The sequence below is a fragment of the Grampus griseus genome, assembly GCF_964374135.1.
Source record: "Grampus griseus genome assembly, chromosome: 8".
In the NCBI taxonomy this organism is placed as follows: Eukaryota; Metazoa; Chordata; class Mammalia; order Artiodactyla; family Delphinidae; genus Grampus; species Grampus griseus.
Window position 1 is genome coordinate 49,232,730 of NC_139002.1, and position 15,777 is coordinate 49,248,506.

General features: G+C 37.0%; 2 protein-coding genes across 2 annotated transcripts in view; one reads left to right on the forward strand and one right to left on the reverse strand.

The window, feature by feature from the left end:
- Positions 1 to 15,777, forward strand: part of CCDC90B (coiled-coil domain containing 90B) — a 54,249-nt gene that overhangs the window by 36,099 nt on the left and 2,373 nt on the right. Inside the window, exons 4-8 of the mRNA XM_082659774.1 lie at positions 3,570 to 3,671; positions 4,676 to 4,717; positions 4,815 to 4,886; positions 4,979 to 5,032; positions 6,871 to 6,985. Coding sequence (XP_082515900.1) covers positions 3,570 to 3,671; positions 4,676 to 4,717; positions 4,815 to 4,886; positions 4,979 to 5,032; positions 6,871 to 6,985 — 385 coding nt within the window. The remainder of the gene's footprint in view (positions 1 to 3,569; positions 3,672 to 4,675; positions 4,718 to 4,814; positions 4,887 to 4,978; positions 5,033 to 6,870; positions 6,986 to 15,777) is intronic.
- ANKRD42 (ankyrin repeat domain 42) overlaps positions 1 to 15,777 on the reverse strand; it is an 80,079-nt gene that overhangs the window by 4,019 nt on the left and 60,283 nt on the right. The window contains exon 13 of the mRNA XM_082659773.1: positions 3,029 to 3,203. Within this exon, the coding sequence (XP_082515899.1) occupies positions 3,113 to 3,203 (91 nt within the window). The 3' untranslated portion in view covers positions 3,029 to 3,112. The remainder of the gene's footprint in view (positions 1 to 3,028; positions 3,204 to 15,777) is intronic.

The window sequence follows — 15,777 nt, forward strand, 5'->3', positions numbered from 1 at the left end:
CTTAAACGCCAAGTAATACCATTTACGAAGAACTTAAGAAGTGAGAGGCAGTGCTGGGGACTGCTCATATATGATCTTATTTAATCTCTCTAACAACCTTGAAAAGTAGGTAGAATTATTCTGTTTTACCACTGAAGAAAGGATCAGAGAGGTTCAGTAATTTGCAAGAGTTGTCATTGTGGTGCTATGGACAAAAAGCAATAATTTTATATGAAGGATAGAATAAGCTAAATGAACTTAACTGTAGAATAATAATTCATAATCTGTCAATCATGAATTAATTACTGTGTTGAAGAATCCGTTTTCTTTCTCTGGTTATATTTTTTTAATTTTTTAAATTTAGGCTTTCTTCTTCAGATAAATATTTCACAGCAGAGAAATATTAGGATTTCTTTCTTACATAAAATTAGGAGCTCTTGCATAAAATGTCATTACTTCAAAGGTCATGAAAGAGCGAAATTTTTAAAAGATTTTTTTCTGTAATATCCAATTAATTATGTATTTAGAATTAAAAGCATTCAGCCCCTAGATTTAACTTAACTTTAAATTTGTATGTGTATTATTTTAGCTAAATTTATTCAGGATCATAACAGACTATTAATATTAAATCCACCAAAGAAAAAGCCACTCATTTAATCCCCCCCAAACCTTTGAGCTATCCTGAAAGAGCTAATGGTACTCTTAAATCAGATTTTTAAGTTTCTCTGCAATATAATCAGTGAATTAAAACTTTTTTGAGGAATTTTTATGCTGCCAGGGCCATTTAATCTTACATTTAAAATGTAGGATTAGGGGCTTCCCTGGTGGCGCAGTGGTTGAGAGTCCGCCTGCCGATGCAGAGGACACGGGCTCGTGCCCCGGTCTGGGAGGATCCCACATGACGCGGAGCGGCTGGGCCCGTGAGCCATGGCCGCTGAGCCTGCGCATCAACGGGAGAGGCCACAACAGTGAGAGGCCCGTGTACCACACACACACACACACAAAATGTAGGATTGGATGTAGGAACACTACTACTGAACTTTTGGGTTTTTTATTACTGGTGTATGAAATCAAAATCCCATTCCATCCTTGAGCCATAGGCCATGAGGCAAACAAGCTTCATACCTGATCACTTCAGAAAGAGCCATGCTAAGTCAAGTGTGCTCAGTCTGAGAATTCGGTTATATTCTGAATTTGCTTATTGTCTGAATAACATTCATATTCTCTGGTGGCGCCACAATAGTTACAATGATCACACTTTTAATAGATTTGACTGTATTAAATTTTTCCACTTAAAGTTTTTGAAGATGCACATACGTGCTATCTTATAGGCTTTTTGAGTCCCAAACTATTTAGAGGCGGAAAGGGAGATAGAAAGAGTTTAGAGTCACAGTACAGTAATTCCTTATTCTCAGGTTCAGAGTCTATAAGAAGTATGTAGTTACATTTTCTACTCTTCTGTATGTAGTTCTGGTAATAAAATAACATTTTATTAAAGACTTAAACAAAAATAATATTATAGTTAATGTCTTCGAACTCCTTCATAATGATATTTGGGGGGAACAAGACCGACAACCCCTAGAGGCCACTTCTGTATGATTTCTGAGGTAATTCTCATGAATATTTCAAGCAGAACTGCATAAAAGAAAATGAACCTCCCTCCCCAATAATATAGATGAGGGATAGGGAAAGCATTAGTCAGGGATAGGGAAAGAGTCAGGGATGTCTATTGTACACAGTAAAAAATACTTTTTCATTTTATGATAGGAATAATATTTAAAGCAAAACTCCCTCCACATCAAAACATTGGAGTCACACTGTCCTGCTTCAGCCATTAGACACCTGTCTCATCACATTCATCGAATGCTAACTGTGCACCAAGTATTACTGTAAGCATTTTACATGCATTATATCATTTAGTCCTCAAAACAACTCTATAAGATATAGGTAGTTTTTATTCCCATTTCAGCAAAGAGGAGGTCAAAGAAGCTAAATAACGTGCCCAAAGGCTCATAGTAAATGTCAGCGTTTGGATTCAAACCCAGGCAGCCTGACTCCAGAACTCACATTTTTAACCTCCAGTCTATGTGGCTGTGCCATCTGACCGCTGTTCTTAGAGAACATGTGTGCATTCCAGACCCTTTGAAGACTGAGTCATTCCGTAGCCATGCATCTGGAACTACTGTAGCCTCTGTTTTCTAAACGTCAAGGCAGTTTTGAAATAGCCTTTTTCACCCATATCGTGGTCAGTGGAGGACTGTAACCCCAACAATGCACTCCTAGCCACAAACTATGACAAAATGGGAGTTCCACTAGTCATTCTGTTCTTGTTTGGGTTTTTCTGTTTTGTTTATAAACCCTGTTATAGAGGGTCTTTTTCAAGGTTACACCTTCATCTACTTTTTCTTTTGATTAAAAAGAGATAAAAGATGAGTCAGCAAGCTACACGATTTTGAGAAGTTTAGTGGTTAACGTTACATTTGCCTTGTAAGACTGCTTTAAATCATTTCTACAAAAATGTCCCTCCCTAGCAAAGTAAAAGTTTATAAGTCTATCAGATAGGGCTTCCCTGGTGGTGCAGTGGTTAAGAATCCGCCTGCCAATGCAGGGGACCCAGGTTCGATCCCTAGTCTGGGAAGATCCTACATGCCACGGAGCAACTAAGCCCGTGCACCACAGCTACTGAGCCTGTGCTCTAGAGCCCGCTAACTCCTGAAGCCCGTGCTCCACAACAAGAGAAGCCACTGCAATGAGAAGCCCGTGCACCGCAACAAAGAGTAGCCCCCGCTCATTGCAACTAGAGAAAGCCCACACGCAGCAATGAAGACCCAACACAGCCAAAAATAAATAAAATAAATTTTAAAAAAAGAACGAACTTGTGTGGTGATGGAGGTGTTAACTAAAAACTTAAAAAAATAAATCTATCAGATAGGGGCCACCTTTTCTTTCACAAATTCTTTGTAGTGCCAAATATAGGAAAGATACTCAGGAATTTAAACCAAACTATGTTATACTGACAATTATTTAAACGATACTTCTATTTTATTACCTGACTTCTAAGTCTTATTCAGTATCCTAGAAATTTCTGATGGTAGAAGATCCTTCAAAATCAACTTCCCTGGCGGTCCAGTGGTTAAGACTCCGTGCTTCCACTGTCTGGGGTGCAGGTTCGATCCCTGGTCGGGAACCAAGATCCCGCAAGCCGCGCAGCCAAAAAATAAAAACTAAAAAAAAAAAGCAAAGCAATGAAAGATAAAAACTTTCCCATGTAGATATTTTTAAAATAAATAAACAATAAAAAAAGAGTATTTGCTGAGGAGCTCTTGGAGGTTAAGTAAGCATTTAATTGGGATTCTTTCATTGAAAAGACCTAGACATGTGTTTCTCTTCACTGGGAAATACTTTTTCTTCCTTGAATCTCCTACTTCTTTTAATTTTGATATTTCAGATATATAGGTTTCATTTGTTTTGTTTTTTACTTAGCCAAGCAACATTATACCTTGTAGCAAGACAATAATTTTTTTTAATTTTCATGAACAACTCCATGCAAGGGGATGGCATCACTCAGTTATTTTAATTTTTCATTTTAGGAAATAACAGTACAGCAGTTAATGGCTCATTTGGACTCCATCAGGAAAGACATGGTCATCCTAGAGAAAAGTGAATTTGCAAATCTGCGAGCAGAGAACCAGGTGATACAAGTCTCAGTTTATTACTAATAAAATAACTGATTTCATAAGTATCCTACTTGGTGAAGAATAGGACCCCAAAACAATTTCATGTGGTTATTAAATAATTATTAGCAAGTTTTTAGATAAAAGTATACATGGTTAACCATACCTAATCTATGTATACATCATAGTTTCTTGCATACTAAAGAATGACAGTTGTATCTTAAACAGGTCACATAAAAGGAAATCTTTGATCTACATATATTTTATTAAATTTCTAGTGTAGTTCAGAATAATGTTCTCAGAACTGACAGTAATGTAGCATTTTCCATTTTTTTGGTTCTGTAATAATTATTTTGTCACTTAAGAGAAAAATGTTTCTGTAATTCAGTCAGAACTTTGTTGTTACCCACTAGCTTAAAATATTTTAAAATTTAGAATATCAATCTTTTTTTATTCTTAAGTAGAATACAGTTGGTCCCCCCTTATCTGCATTTTCGCTTTCCACAGTTTTAGTTACTTGTGGTCAACTGCAGTCTGAAAATATTAAGTGGAAAATTCCAGAAATAAACAGTTCATATGTTTATGTCACACTGATCTGAGTAGCATGATGAAATCTTTCACCGTCCCACTCCATTCCCCCCAGGACATGAATCATCTCTTTGTCCAGTGTATCCACACTGTATATGCTACCTACCCATTAGTATAAGAAAAAACATAGTACATATAGGGTTCAGTACTATTCGAGGTTTCATCCACTTGGGGTCTTGGAACATATCCCCAGTGGATCAGGGGGGACTACTGTATTGAAACATAAATACATTGTCTAATGTTATGTTCATAATTATTTTCTGAATACGATGAACTATTAGTTCTTTTTTTGTCTTTATTCTTTATCAGATAATGTATTAGAAATCCACAGAATGTCCAATTTTTGCTTATGCAAGGTTTCAGATTTTTTTTAATAAATCATAATATGGACTTTGATTTAACACCAATTGTGTGTGATCTTTCTTTATACCTAGAAAATGAAAATTGAATTAGAACAAGTTAAGCAACAACTGATAGTAAGTGAAACTTTTTTCCCCACTTCAGAATAGTTCATTAATTTCAGAACAAATATTCATTACAAGATCACTTTCTTAATTTTTTTTTTCTTTAAAGAATGAAACCAGTCGAATCAGAGCAGATAATAAACTGGATATCAACCTAGAAAGGAGCAGAGTAACAGATATGGTAATGTGCTTTTAAATGTACTTTTTTGCACTTACTCCTTTTTAATTCCTTTTAGTCTTTTTTTTAACCTCTTGATAAACCATATCGTTTAGTTTACAGATCAAGAAAAGAAACTTATGGAGGCAACCACAGAATTTACCAAAAATGTAAGCTGCCATGTAAAAGTTTCTCTTCTGTATAGCTCTCATGCCTTATGTAACTGCCTTTATATGTATCATTTTATAAGTTTGGACTTCAACAAGCTAGCCCTATAGATTCCATGATTTCCTCATAGCTGTTATAGTTAACCAGTACTTTGGGGGAGGCTGCTACCAGGTGGAGGGGAGTACCTGAGCTGTGACTTCTGAGTCAGAATCAAGCTTTCCAGGTAGCATACCTTTTTTTAACTAAATTATTGGAATTAATTATATGGAAGAGAACTATTTTTTTAAAAAGACAAGGATTCACAATTAGTATTTAAGGAATGCCTAGGTTCAGTCAAATAAAAAATTTTTATGTTAGATACTGTTTTACTTAACTTTTTTGTCTATTAATTTATTTAATCCTCATATCAGCCTCTGTGTGAGGTAGGCACTCTATTCCCATTCTACCAATTTGGAAAGTGAGGCAGAAGGAAGTTAAGGTCACACAACTAAAAAGTGGTAGAGCCAGATGTCAGCCTGGATTCTAAATTCCATACTCATAACTACTGTTTACCTCTCAGTAATCCTAAATTGTGATCATTAATTAACCTCTGTGGCTGAGTAAAACCTAGCTTTCTGACTCAGCCTAGTCCTTTTCTTAAAAGTTAAGAAGTCACTCAGTCTACAGTCTAACATAAGAGACATCACTCTTGATTATAATTCAGTAGACGCGAAGGTCCCATTTGCCGTTCTAAGCAGCCTATATTCCCTTCTCTAACTTCTTGGCCAGATAAAGGAGATAAACAAGGAAATCAACAAATTCTCTCCCAGCTAATTTCTGAGCTATAAATATCATCTCATTTCTCTTTCTACCCCTTAGTCCCTATGCATATAGCATTCAGTGTTACCCAACAAGCATTTCTGCCATCTCCTTTAAATACTGGTGCCAGTTCATATTATAAACCCAGTTGGTTTTTCCTTTTGCAAAATATATTTAAAGTTTTAACTATGATATCCTAAGGACTTTATACAAATAAGGTGATAGTTCTGTGACTAACATTTTTGCTTCTTAGTTTATCCTCATATATTTAGGTCTCAAATACAGGCATACCTCAGAGGTATTGCAGGTCCATTTCCAGACAACAGCAATAAAGCAAATACTGAAATAAAGTGAGTCACACAAATTTTTTGGTTTCCCAGTGCATATAAAAGTTATGTTTACAATATACTGTAGTTTATTAAGTGTGCAGTAGCACTATATCTAAATAAACAATATCTATACCTTAATTTAAAAATAACTGCTAAAAAGATGCTAACCATCTTCTGAGCTGTCAGTGCATGGTAATCTTTTGCAATAGTAACATCAGAGATCACTGGTCACAGATCACCATAATAAATATAGTAATAATGAAAAAGTTTGAAGTACTGCAAGAATCACCAAAATGTGACACAGAGACATGAAGTGAGCAAATGCTCATGGAAAAATGGCGCCGATACACTTGTTTGACTCAGGGTTGCCACAAAGCTTCAATTTGTTTAAAAACAGCATGCAGCATCTTCGAAGCACAATAAAATGAGGTATGCCTGTATCTTCCTGTGAGGTTTTTAGTAGAAGGTGCCCAGAATGTGATAATCCTAAGAAATAGTCTCCAAATATCAAAGTGGAAGGAATACTTTTGTCAATTTGTAGTATTCATGTAGTGTTATTTTTTCTTTTTAATATCACTGTGCTTTTTTACTGTTTCCCCACTTAAAACTTTTGTTACACAAAATTAGCCCATAAGTGAGGATTTCTAAAGTAAACATTTTTCTCCATGATACACAGGGACAAAATTTAATTGTCTTATTCTTAATTACTACAGGATACCAAAACCAGAGGTATTATTTCAGAGACCGGTAACAAAATTGACACTGAAATTGCTTCTTTAAAAACCCTAATGGAGTCTAACAAGCTTGAGACAATTCGTTACCTTGCAGGTAAGGCTGTGTTTGTCAGAGAAAGGAATTACTGTCATTTGATTTTCGGACTTATTAGCTCCTACCTCCCAAGGTAGCCATGGGGTACAGAAGAAAAAAGGAGGAGCTGTAACAGATCTCCTTTATTGTTTGGTTCCCTGGAGTACTTGGAAAATGTAAGTTTAACAGGCAGTAAATTTAGGATATAAGTTTAACAGGCAACTCTGCATCCTCCTAATGGGAAAAAGCATATGGATGTCAAAGATAAACATAAACACAAGTACAAAACGATGCAAAGATACACTGGGTATTCCACAATGAAAAAAACGAAAATTTTTAGATAAAGATCACCAAAATAGATACAGACCATTAAAAACCACAGCAAGCAAAGGGGCAAAAACTACCTCCTATCTTGAATCCAACTGACAGAGCAGGGATACTACCCAGAATTAGATTATTTGTCACATACTGAGTTCCTCAAGTACCATGTGACCTGACCAATTTACAGAGCCCCAAGGAGTTAGAAAGAATGCCCTAGTCAAGTAGTACATTTTTCTTTGTATAAAAAAGTAATACATTTTCATCCTAAATTGTTCATATAATTCAAAAGCAATATAGTAAAAGTGAAAGCCTTCTCCTTCCCCATGTGTATTTACTATTAGTAGTATATATCTTTCTAGGCTTTTCTTTCTATATGTGAACATTGCAGATTTTTTAAACAGTAATTAGATGATACTGTACAGAGTACAACTTCTAAAAATTTAACCAAATGTTTTGATTATCTTTCCACATGAATACATATATAGACTTTTTTTTTTTTTACTAGAAAACATACTATTCCATTGTATGAAAATACCATAATTTATTTATCCAAACCTCTATTAACAGACATTCTGCTCCCAACTGTTTTTATTAAAAACAATATTGCGGGCTTCCCTGGTGGTGCCAGTGGTTAAGACTCCACCTGCCAACACAGGGGACACAGGTTCAAGCCCTGGTCCGGGAAGATCCCACATGCCATGGAGCAATGAAGCCCATGTGCCTAGAACCTGTGCTCCGCAACAAGAGAAGCCCCTGCTCACCACAACTAGAGAAAGCCCACGTGCAGCAACGAAGACCCAATGCAGCCAAAAATAAATAAAATAAATTTATTTTAAAAAATATTGGACCAAGTAGCCCTATATATGTGTGAGTAAATACACACACACCCCTTTATGCCATCATGCTAGTATTTCTGTATAATAAATTGCTTATGCACATCTAAAAATTGGGGTCAAAAAGATAGGCACATTTAAAATTTTTATGTTATTGAATTGTCCAAAATAAAATTGCTGCTTTATACCATCAGTGATTTTCTGGGTAGGCACTAATTATGTTGAAGCGGCAGCAGGAGTAGAGATGGAGCCCCTAGCCCTCAGCTGATGCACACCCCGACTCCCCCTTCCTCTCTTCAACTTGAATGACTTAGCATCTAAGATCCATTTGAAGAAAGGGTTCTAAGGCTAAAACAAGATTTGAAAACCCCTATTCTAGCAAAGTCTCTGGAACCAGAGATCATCTGTCCAATAGGAATGCTAACAGGAAATGCCAAATCAGCACAGTTTGCAGTGTTCATTCCCACTTTCAAAATAGACCTCAAAGCACCCCAGGTTAGGAAGAGCTTTGTATTCCACTCAGCTTCTTCTAATGTATTTACCTAAAGAGTTATCTTCCTTTCCTTTTTTCACTGTGGATTTACAACTAACAGTTCTGAAGGCACCACCCTTTATTTTTAAGAGCAACAGCAACTACCTTGGAGACAGGTACACATAGTGTTGAGTCCTGCTTCCACCACTTGCTAGCAGTAAAACTTTGGGCTTGTTGCCTCGTCTGTATGATGGGAATACTATCACCAACCTCATAGGGTTTTAATTATGGATAAATACGGTGATACATGAAATTCTTTAGCACACTATCTGGAACATGGTAAGTAGTAGCATGGTAAGTAGTAAGATCAAATGAGAGAATGTATAATTGACCAGTGGCAACAAGACAAGAAACTGTTTAAGTGTTATTCTTTCTCCTCAACTGTCCAGCTTCCCCCTGTGTCTCAGAGAGACCTAATCCCATTTCTTAAAGGAAATGATCTTGTCATTAATCAAGTTTCAGTAAGTAGTGTGACCAAATGGGATAATGTATAATTAGATTTACACATTAAAAAAATAGGATAGCCTTAACTATGAAAGGCTGTTTCTCATGTCTTTTTTTTTTTTTTTTTTTTTTAGTTGTTTGGCTGCGTGCAGGCTTTCTCTAGTTGCGGCACGCGGGGGCTACTCTTCATTGCAGTGCACGGGCTTCTCATTGCAGTAGCTTGTCTTGTTGCGGAGCACGGGCTCTAGGTGCATGGGCTCAGTAGTTGTGGCACAGGGGCTCTAGAGCACAGGCTCAGTAGTTGTGGTGCACGGGCTTAGTTGCTCCGCGGCATGTGGGATCTTGCCAGACCAGGGCTCAAACCCGTGTCCCCTGCATCGGCAGGCGGATTCTTAACCACTGTGCCACTAGGGAAGTCCCTCTTGTGTCTTTAATCATAGAAGTTTGCTCTTCATCTCAGAGTCTCTATTTTAAAATCATGGGTGTTTAAACAGACTAGAATCTAGGGAGTCCCTAAAAGCCTCACCCAAATTCACCTTCTTAAGGAGAACAGAAAGGTTTTCTATCCAGTATGATGTAACATAGAGAACAGGTGGTATATTAACTGTTTAAAAAGCCTGATGCAGGCCTTCCCTGGCAGCACAGTGGTTAAGAATCCGCCTGCCAGTGCAGTAGACACGGGTTCTAGCCCTGGTCCAGGAAGATCCCACATGCCGCGGAGCAGCTAAGCCGGGGCGCCACAACTACTGAGCCTGCACTCTAGAGCCCGCGAGCCACAACTACTGAGCCCATGTGCCACAACTACTGAAGCCTGTGCTCCTAGAGCCCATGCTCTGCAATGAGAAGCCACCACAATGAGAAGCCCACGCACCGCAACAGAGTATCCCCCCCGCTTGCCACAACTAGAGAAAGCCCACAGGCAGCAATGAAGACCCAACAGAGCCAAACACAAACATATTAATAAATAAATAAATTTTTAAAAAAATAAAAAGGCTGATGCTTTCTCTGCCTTTTCTTCTACCTCATTGAGTTTTTTTTTAAGGGGCTTCCATTAAAATTTCATTTTTTATTTATAAATTTTTAATAATTATGAAATCACTTTTTCTTTTTGCCATTTTTTTTTAATAATTGCCTCACCATACTGTTAGTTTCTGTTGCACAACAAAGCGAATCAGCCATATGCATACACATGTACCCATATCCCCTCCCTCTTGAGCCTCCCTTCCATCCTCCCTTTCCCACCCCTCTAGGTCATCGCAAAGCACCAAGCCGATCTCCCCGTGCTATGCTGCTGCTTGCCACCAGCCAACTATTTTACATTCAGTAGTGTATATATGTCGATGCTCCTCTCACTTTCTCCCAGCTTTGCCCTCCCACCCCATGTCCTCAAGTCCATTCTCTATGCCTACCTCTTTATTCCTGCGCTGCAACTAGGTTCATCAGTACCATTTTTTTTTTTTTTTTTTAGATTCCATATATATGCGTTAGTATAACGGTATTTTTCTCTTTCTGACTTACTCTGTATGACAGACTCTGGGTCCATCCACCTCACTACAAATAACTCAGTTTCATTTCTTTTTATGGCTGAATAATATTCCATTGTATATATGTCCCACATCATCTTTATCCATTCATCTGTTGATGGACATTTAGGTTGGTTCCATGTCCTGGCTATTGTAAATAGTGCTGCAGTGAACATTGTGGTGCATGTCTCTTTTTGAATTATTGTCTTCTCAGGGTATATGCCCAGTAGTGGGATTGCTGGGTCGTACAGTAGTTCTATTTTTAGTTTTTTAAGGAACCTCCATACTGTTTTCCATAGTGGTTGTATCAATTTACATTCCCACCAACAGTGTAGGAGGGTTCCCTTTTCACCACACCCTTTCCAGCATTTATTGTTTCTAACTTTTTTGATACTGGCCATTCTGACTGGCATGAGGTGATATACCTCACTGTAGTTTTGATTTTCATTTCTCTAATAATTAGTGATGTTGAGCATCTTTTCATGTGCTTCTTGGCCATCTGTATGTCTTCCTTGGTGAAATGTCTGTTTAGGTCTTCCGCCCATTTTTTAACTGGATTGTTTGTTTTTTTGATATTGAGCTCCATGAACTGTTGGTATAGTTTGGAGACTATTCCTTGGTCTGTTGTTTAATTTGCAAATGTTTTCTCCCATTCTGAGGGTTGTCTTTTTGTCTTGTTTATCGTTTCCTTTGCTGTGTAAAAGCTTTTAAGTTTAATTAAGTCCCATGTGTTTGTTTTTATTTCTGTTACTCTAGGAGGTGGTTCAAAAAGATCTTGCTGTGGTTTATGTCAAAGAGTGTTTTTCCTATGTTTTCCTCTAAAAGTTTTATAGTGTCTGGTCTTACATTTAAGTCTTAATCCATTTGGAGTTTATTTTTGTGTACGGTGTTACGTAATGTTCTAATTTCATTCTTTTACATGAGGCTGTCCAGTTTTCCCAGCACCACTTATTGAAGAGGCTGTCTTTTCTCCATTGTATGTTCTTGCCTCCTTTGTCATAAATTAGGTGCCCATATGTGCGTGGGTTTATCTCTGGGCATTCTAACCTGTACCCTTGATCTATATTTCTGTTTTTGTGCCAGTACCATACTGTCTTGATTACTGTAGCTTTGTGGTATAGTTTGAAGTCAGGGAGCCAGATTCCTCCAACTCCGTTTTTCTTTCTCATGATAGCTTTGGCTATTCGGGGTCTTTTGTGTTTCCATACGAATTGTAAGATTTTTTTGTTCTAATTTTGTGAAGAATGCCATTGGTAGTTTGATAGGGATTGCACTGAATCTGTAGATTGCTTTGGGTAGTATAGTCATTTTCACAATATTGATTCTTCCAGTCAGAGAACATGGTATATTTCTCCGTCTGTTTATGTCATCTTTGATTTCTTTCATCAGTGTTTTATAGTTTTCTGAGTACAAGTCTTTCACCTCCTTAGGCAGATTTATGCCTAGGTATTTTATTCTTTTTGCTGCAATGGTAAATGGGGGTGTTTCCTTAATTTCTCTTTCTTGTTTTTCTTTGTTGGTGTATAGGAATGCCAGAGATTTCTGTGCATTTTGTATCCTGCAACCTTACCAAATTCATTGATTAGTTCTAGTAGTTTTCTGGTGGCATCTTTAGGATTTTCTATGTATAGTATCATGTCATTGGCAAATAGTGACAGTTTTATTTCTTCTTTTCCAATTTGTATTCCTTTTATTTCTTTTTCTTCTCTGATTGCTGTGGCTAGGACTTCCAAAACTGTTGAATAAGAGTGGCGAGAGTGGACATCCTTGTCTTGTTCCTGATCTTAGAGGAAATGCTTTCAGTTTTTCAGCATTGAATATGATGCTTGCTGTGGGTTTGTCATAATATGGCCTTTATTATGTTGAGGTAGGTTCCCTCTATGCCCATTTTCTGGAGAGTTTTTATCATAAATCGGTGCTGAATTTTGTCAAAAGCATTTTCTGCATCTATTGAGATGATCATATGGTTTTTATTCCTTAATTTGTTAACGTGGTATATCACATTGATTGATTTGCATATATTGAAGAATTCTTCCATCCCTGGGATAAATCTCACTTGATCATGGTGTATGATCCTTTTAATGTGCTGTTGGATTCCTGTTTGTTAGTATTTTGTTCAGGATTTTTGCATGTATGTTCATCAGTGATATTGGTCTGCAATTTTCTTTTTTTGTGATATCTTTTTCTGGTTTTGGAATCAGGGTGATGGTGGCTTCGTAGAATGAATTTGGGAGTGTTTCTCCCTCTGCAGTTTTTTGGAAGAGTTTGAGAAGGATTGGTGTTAGCTCTTTTCTAAACGTTTGATAGAATTCGCCTGTGAAGCTATCTGGTCCTGGACTTCTGTTTCTTGGAAGATTTTTAATTATGCTTTCAGTTTCATTACTTGTGATACGTCTGTTTATATTTTCTAATTCTTCCTGTTTCGGTCTTGTAAAATTGTACCTTTCCAAGAATTTGTCCATTTCTTCATGGTTGTCCATTTTATTGGCATATAGTTGTTTGTAGTAGTCTCTTATAATCCTTTGTATTTCTGCAGTGTCCGTTGTGATTTCTCCTTTTTCATTTCTAATTTTATTGATTTGCACCCTCTCCCTTTTTATCTTGATGAGTCTGGCTAAGGGTTTATCGATTTTGTTTATCTTCTCAAAGAACCAGCTTTTAGTTTTATTGATCTTTGCTATTGTTTTCTTTGTTTCTATTTCATTTATTTCTGCTTTGATCTTTATGATTTCTTTCCTTCTACTGAATTTGGATTTTCTTTGGTCATCGTTCTCTAGTTGTTTTAAGCGTAGGGTTAGATTGTTTATTTGAGATTTTTCTTTTTTCTTGAGGTGAGATTGAATTGCTGTAAACTTCCCTTTTAGAACTGCTTTTGCTGCGTCCCATAGGTTTTGGGTCGTCGTGTTTTTGTTGTCATTTGTTTCTATGTATTTTTTAATTTCTTCTTTGATTTCTTCAGTGATCTCTTGGTTTTTTTGTAGTGCACTGTTTAGCCTCCATGTATTTGTGTTTTTCACAGTTTTTTTCCTCTTAATTGATTTCCAGTCTCACGGCATTTTGGTCAGAAAAGATGCTTGATATGATTTCAATTTTCTTAAATTTTCCGAGACTTGATTTGCAACCCAAGATGTGATCTATCCTGGAGAATGTTCCATGTGCACCTGAGGAGAAAGTGTATTCTGCCACTTTTGGGTGGAATGTTCTGTAAATATCAATTAGATCTATCTAGTTTATTGTGTCATTTAAAGCTTGTGTTTCTTATTTATTTTCTGTTTGGATGATCTGTCCTTTGGTGTAAGTGGGGTGTTAAAGTCCTCTACTATTATTGTTACTGTCGATTTCTCCTTTCATGGTTGTTAGCATTTGCCTTATGTATTGAGGCACTCCTATGTTGGGTGCATAAACATTTATAATTATTATATCTTCTTGGACTGATCCTTTGATCATTATGTAGTGTCCCTCCTTTTCTCTCGTAACAATCTTTATTTTAAAGTCTCTTTTATCTGATGTAAGTATTGGTACTCCAGCTTTCTTTTGATTTCCTTTTGCATGGAATATCTTTTTCCATCCCTTCACTTTCAGTCTGTATATGTTTCTAGGTCTGAAGTGGGTCTCCTGTAGAGAGCATATATATAGGTCCTGTTTTTGTATCCATTCAGCCAGTCTGTGTCTTTTGGTTGGAGCATTTAATCCGTTTACATTCAAGGTTATTATTGATATGTATGTTCCTATTACCATTTTCTTAATTGTTTTGGGTTTGTTTTTGTGGGTCTTTTTCTTGTCTTGTGTTTCCCACTTAGAGAAGTTTCTTTAGCATTTGGTGTTAATGAATTCTCTTAGCTTTCGTTTGTCTGAAAAGCTTTTGACTTCTCCATCGAATCTGAATGAGATTCTTGCTGGGTACAGTAATCTTGGTTGTAGGTTTTTCTCTTTCATCACTTTTAAGTATATCCTGCCACTGCCTTCTGGCCTGCTAGTTTCCACTGAAAAATCAGCTGATAACCTTATGGGGATTCCTTTGTATGTTATTTTTTGTTTTTCCCCTGCTGCTTTTAATATTTTTCCTTTGAATTTAGTTTTTGTTAGTTTGATTAATATGTGTCTTGGTGTGTTTTTCCTAGGGTTTATCCTGTATGGGACTCTCTGTGCTTCCTGGACTTGGGTGACTATTTCCTTTCCCACATTAGGGAAGTTTTCCACTATAATCTCTTCACATTATTTTCTCAGACCCTTTCTTTTTCTCTTCTGGGACCCCTGTAATTCAAACGTTGGTGCGTTTAGTATTGTCCCAGAGATCTCTGAGATTGTCTTCAATTCTTTTCATTCTTTTTTCTTCATTCTGCTCCTCAGCAGTTATTTCCACCATTCTGTCTTCCAGCTCACTTATTTGTTCTTCTGCCTCTGTTATTGTTATTGATTCCTTCTGGTGTATTTTTCATTTCAGTTATTGTGTTGTTCATCTCTGTTTGTTTGTTCTTTAGTTCTTCTAGATCTTTGTTAAACATTTCTTGTATTTTCTCAATCCGTGCTTCCATTCTGAGATTCTGGATCATCTTTAATATCATTACTGTGAATTCTTTTTCAGGTTGATTGCCTATTTCCTCTTCGTTTATTTGGTCCTGTAGGTTTTTACCTTGCTCCTTCATCTGTGACATATTTTTTTTGCCATCTCTTTTTTTTTTTTTCTCTTATGAGTGGGATTGTGTTCCTGTTTTACTGGTTGTTTGGCTTGAGGCTTCCAACACGAGTTTGTAGGCTATTGGGTAGAGCTGGGTCTTGGTGCTGAGATGAGGAACTCTGTGAGACCTCACTCTGATGAATATTCCCTGAGGTCTGAGGTTCTCTGTTAGTCCAGTGGTTTGGACTTGGAGCTCCCCCCACAGGAGCTTCCTCCTAACCCTGGGCTCACAAATCAAAATCCTGCAAGCTGCATGGGGTGGCAAAAAAAAAATAACAAAGTAAAAAATAAAATTAGACTAGGAAACTAACAGATATGTTAGAAATAATGTAAAAATAAAAATATAGATGAATCGACAACCGGAAGGGACATCAGTACCACAATAGTAAAAACGAGGAGGAGGAAAAAGAAAAAAGATCGGGGGGAGGGCGTTGGCTGTGGAGAGCAGGACCTTAGCAAGGGTGAGGTTTGGGCGATGGGCA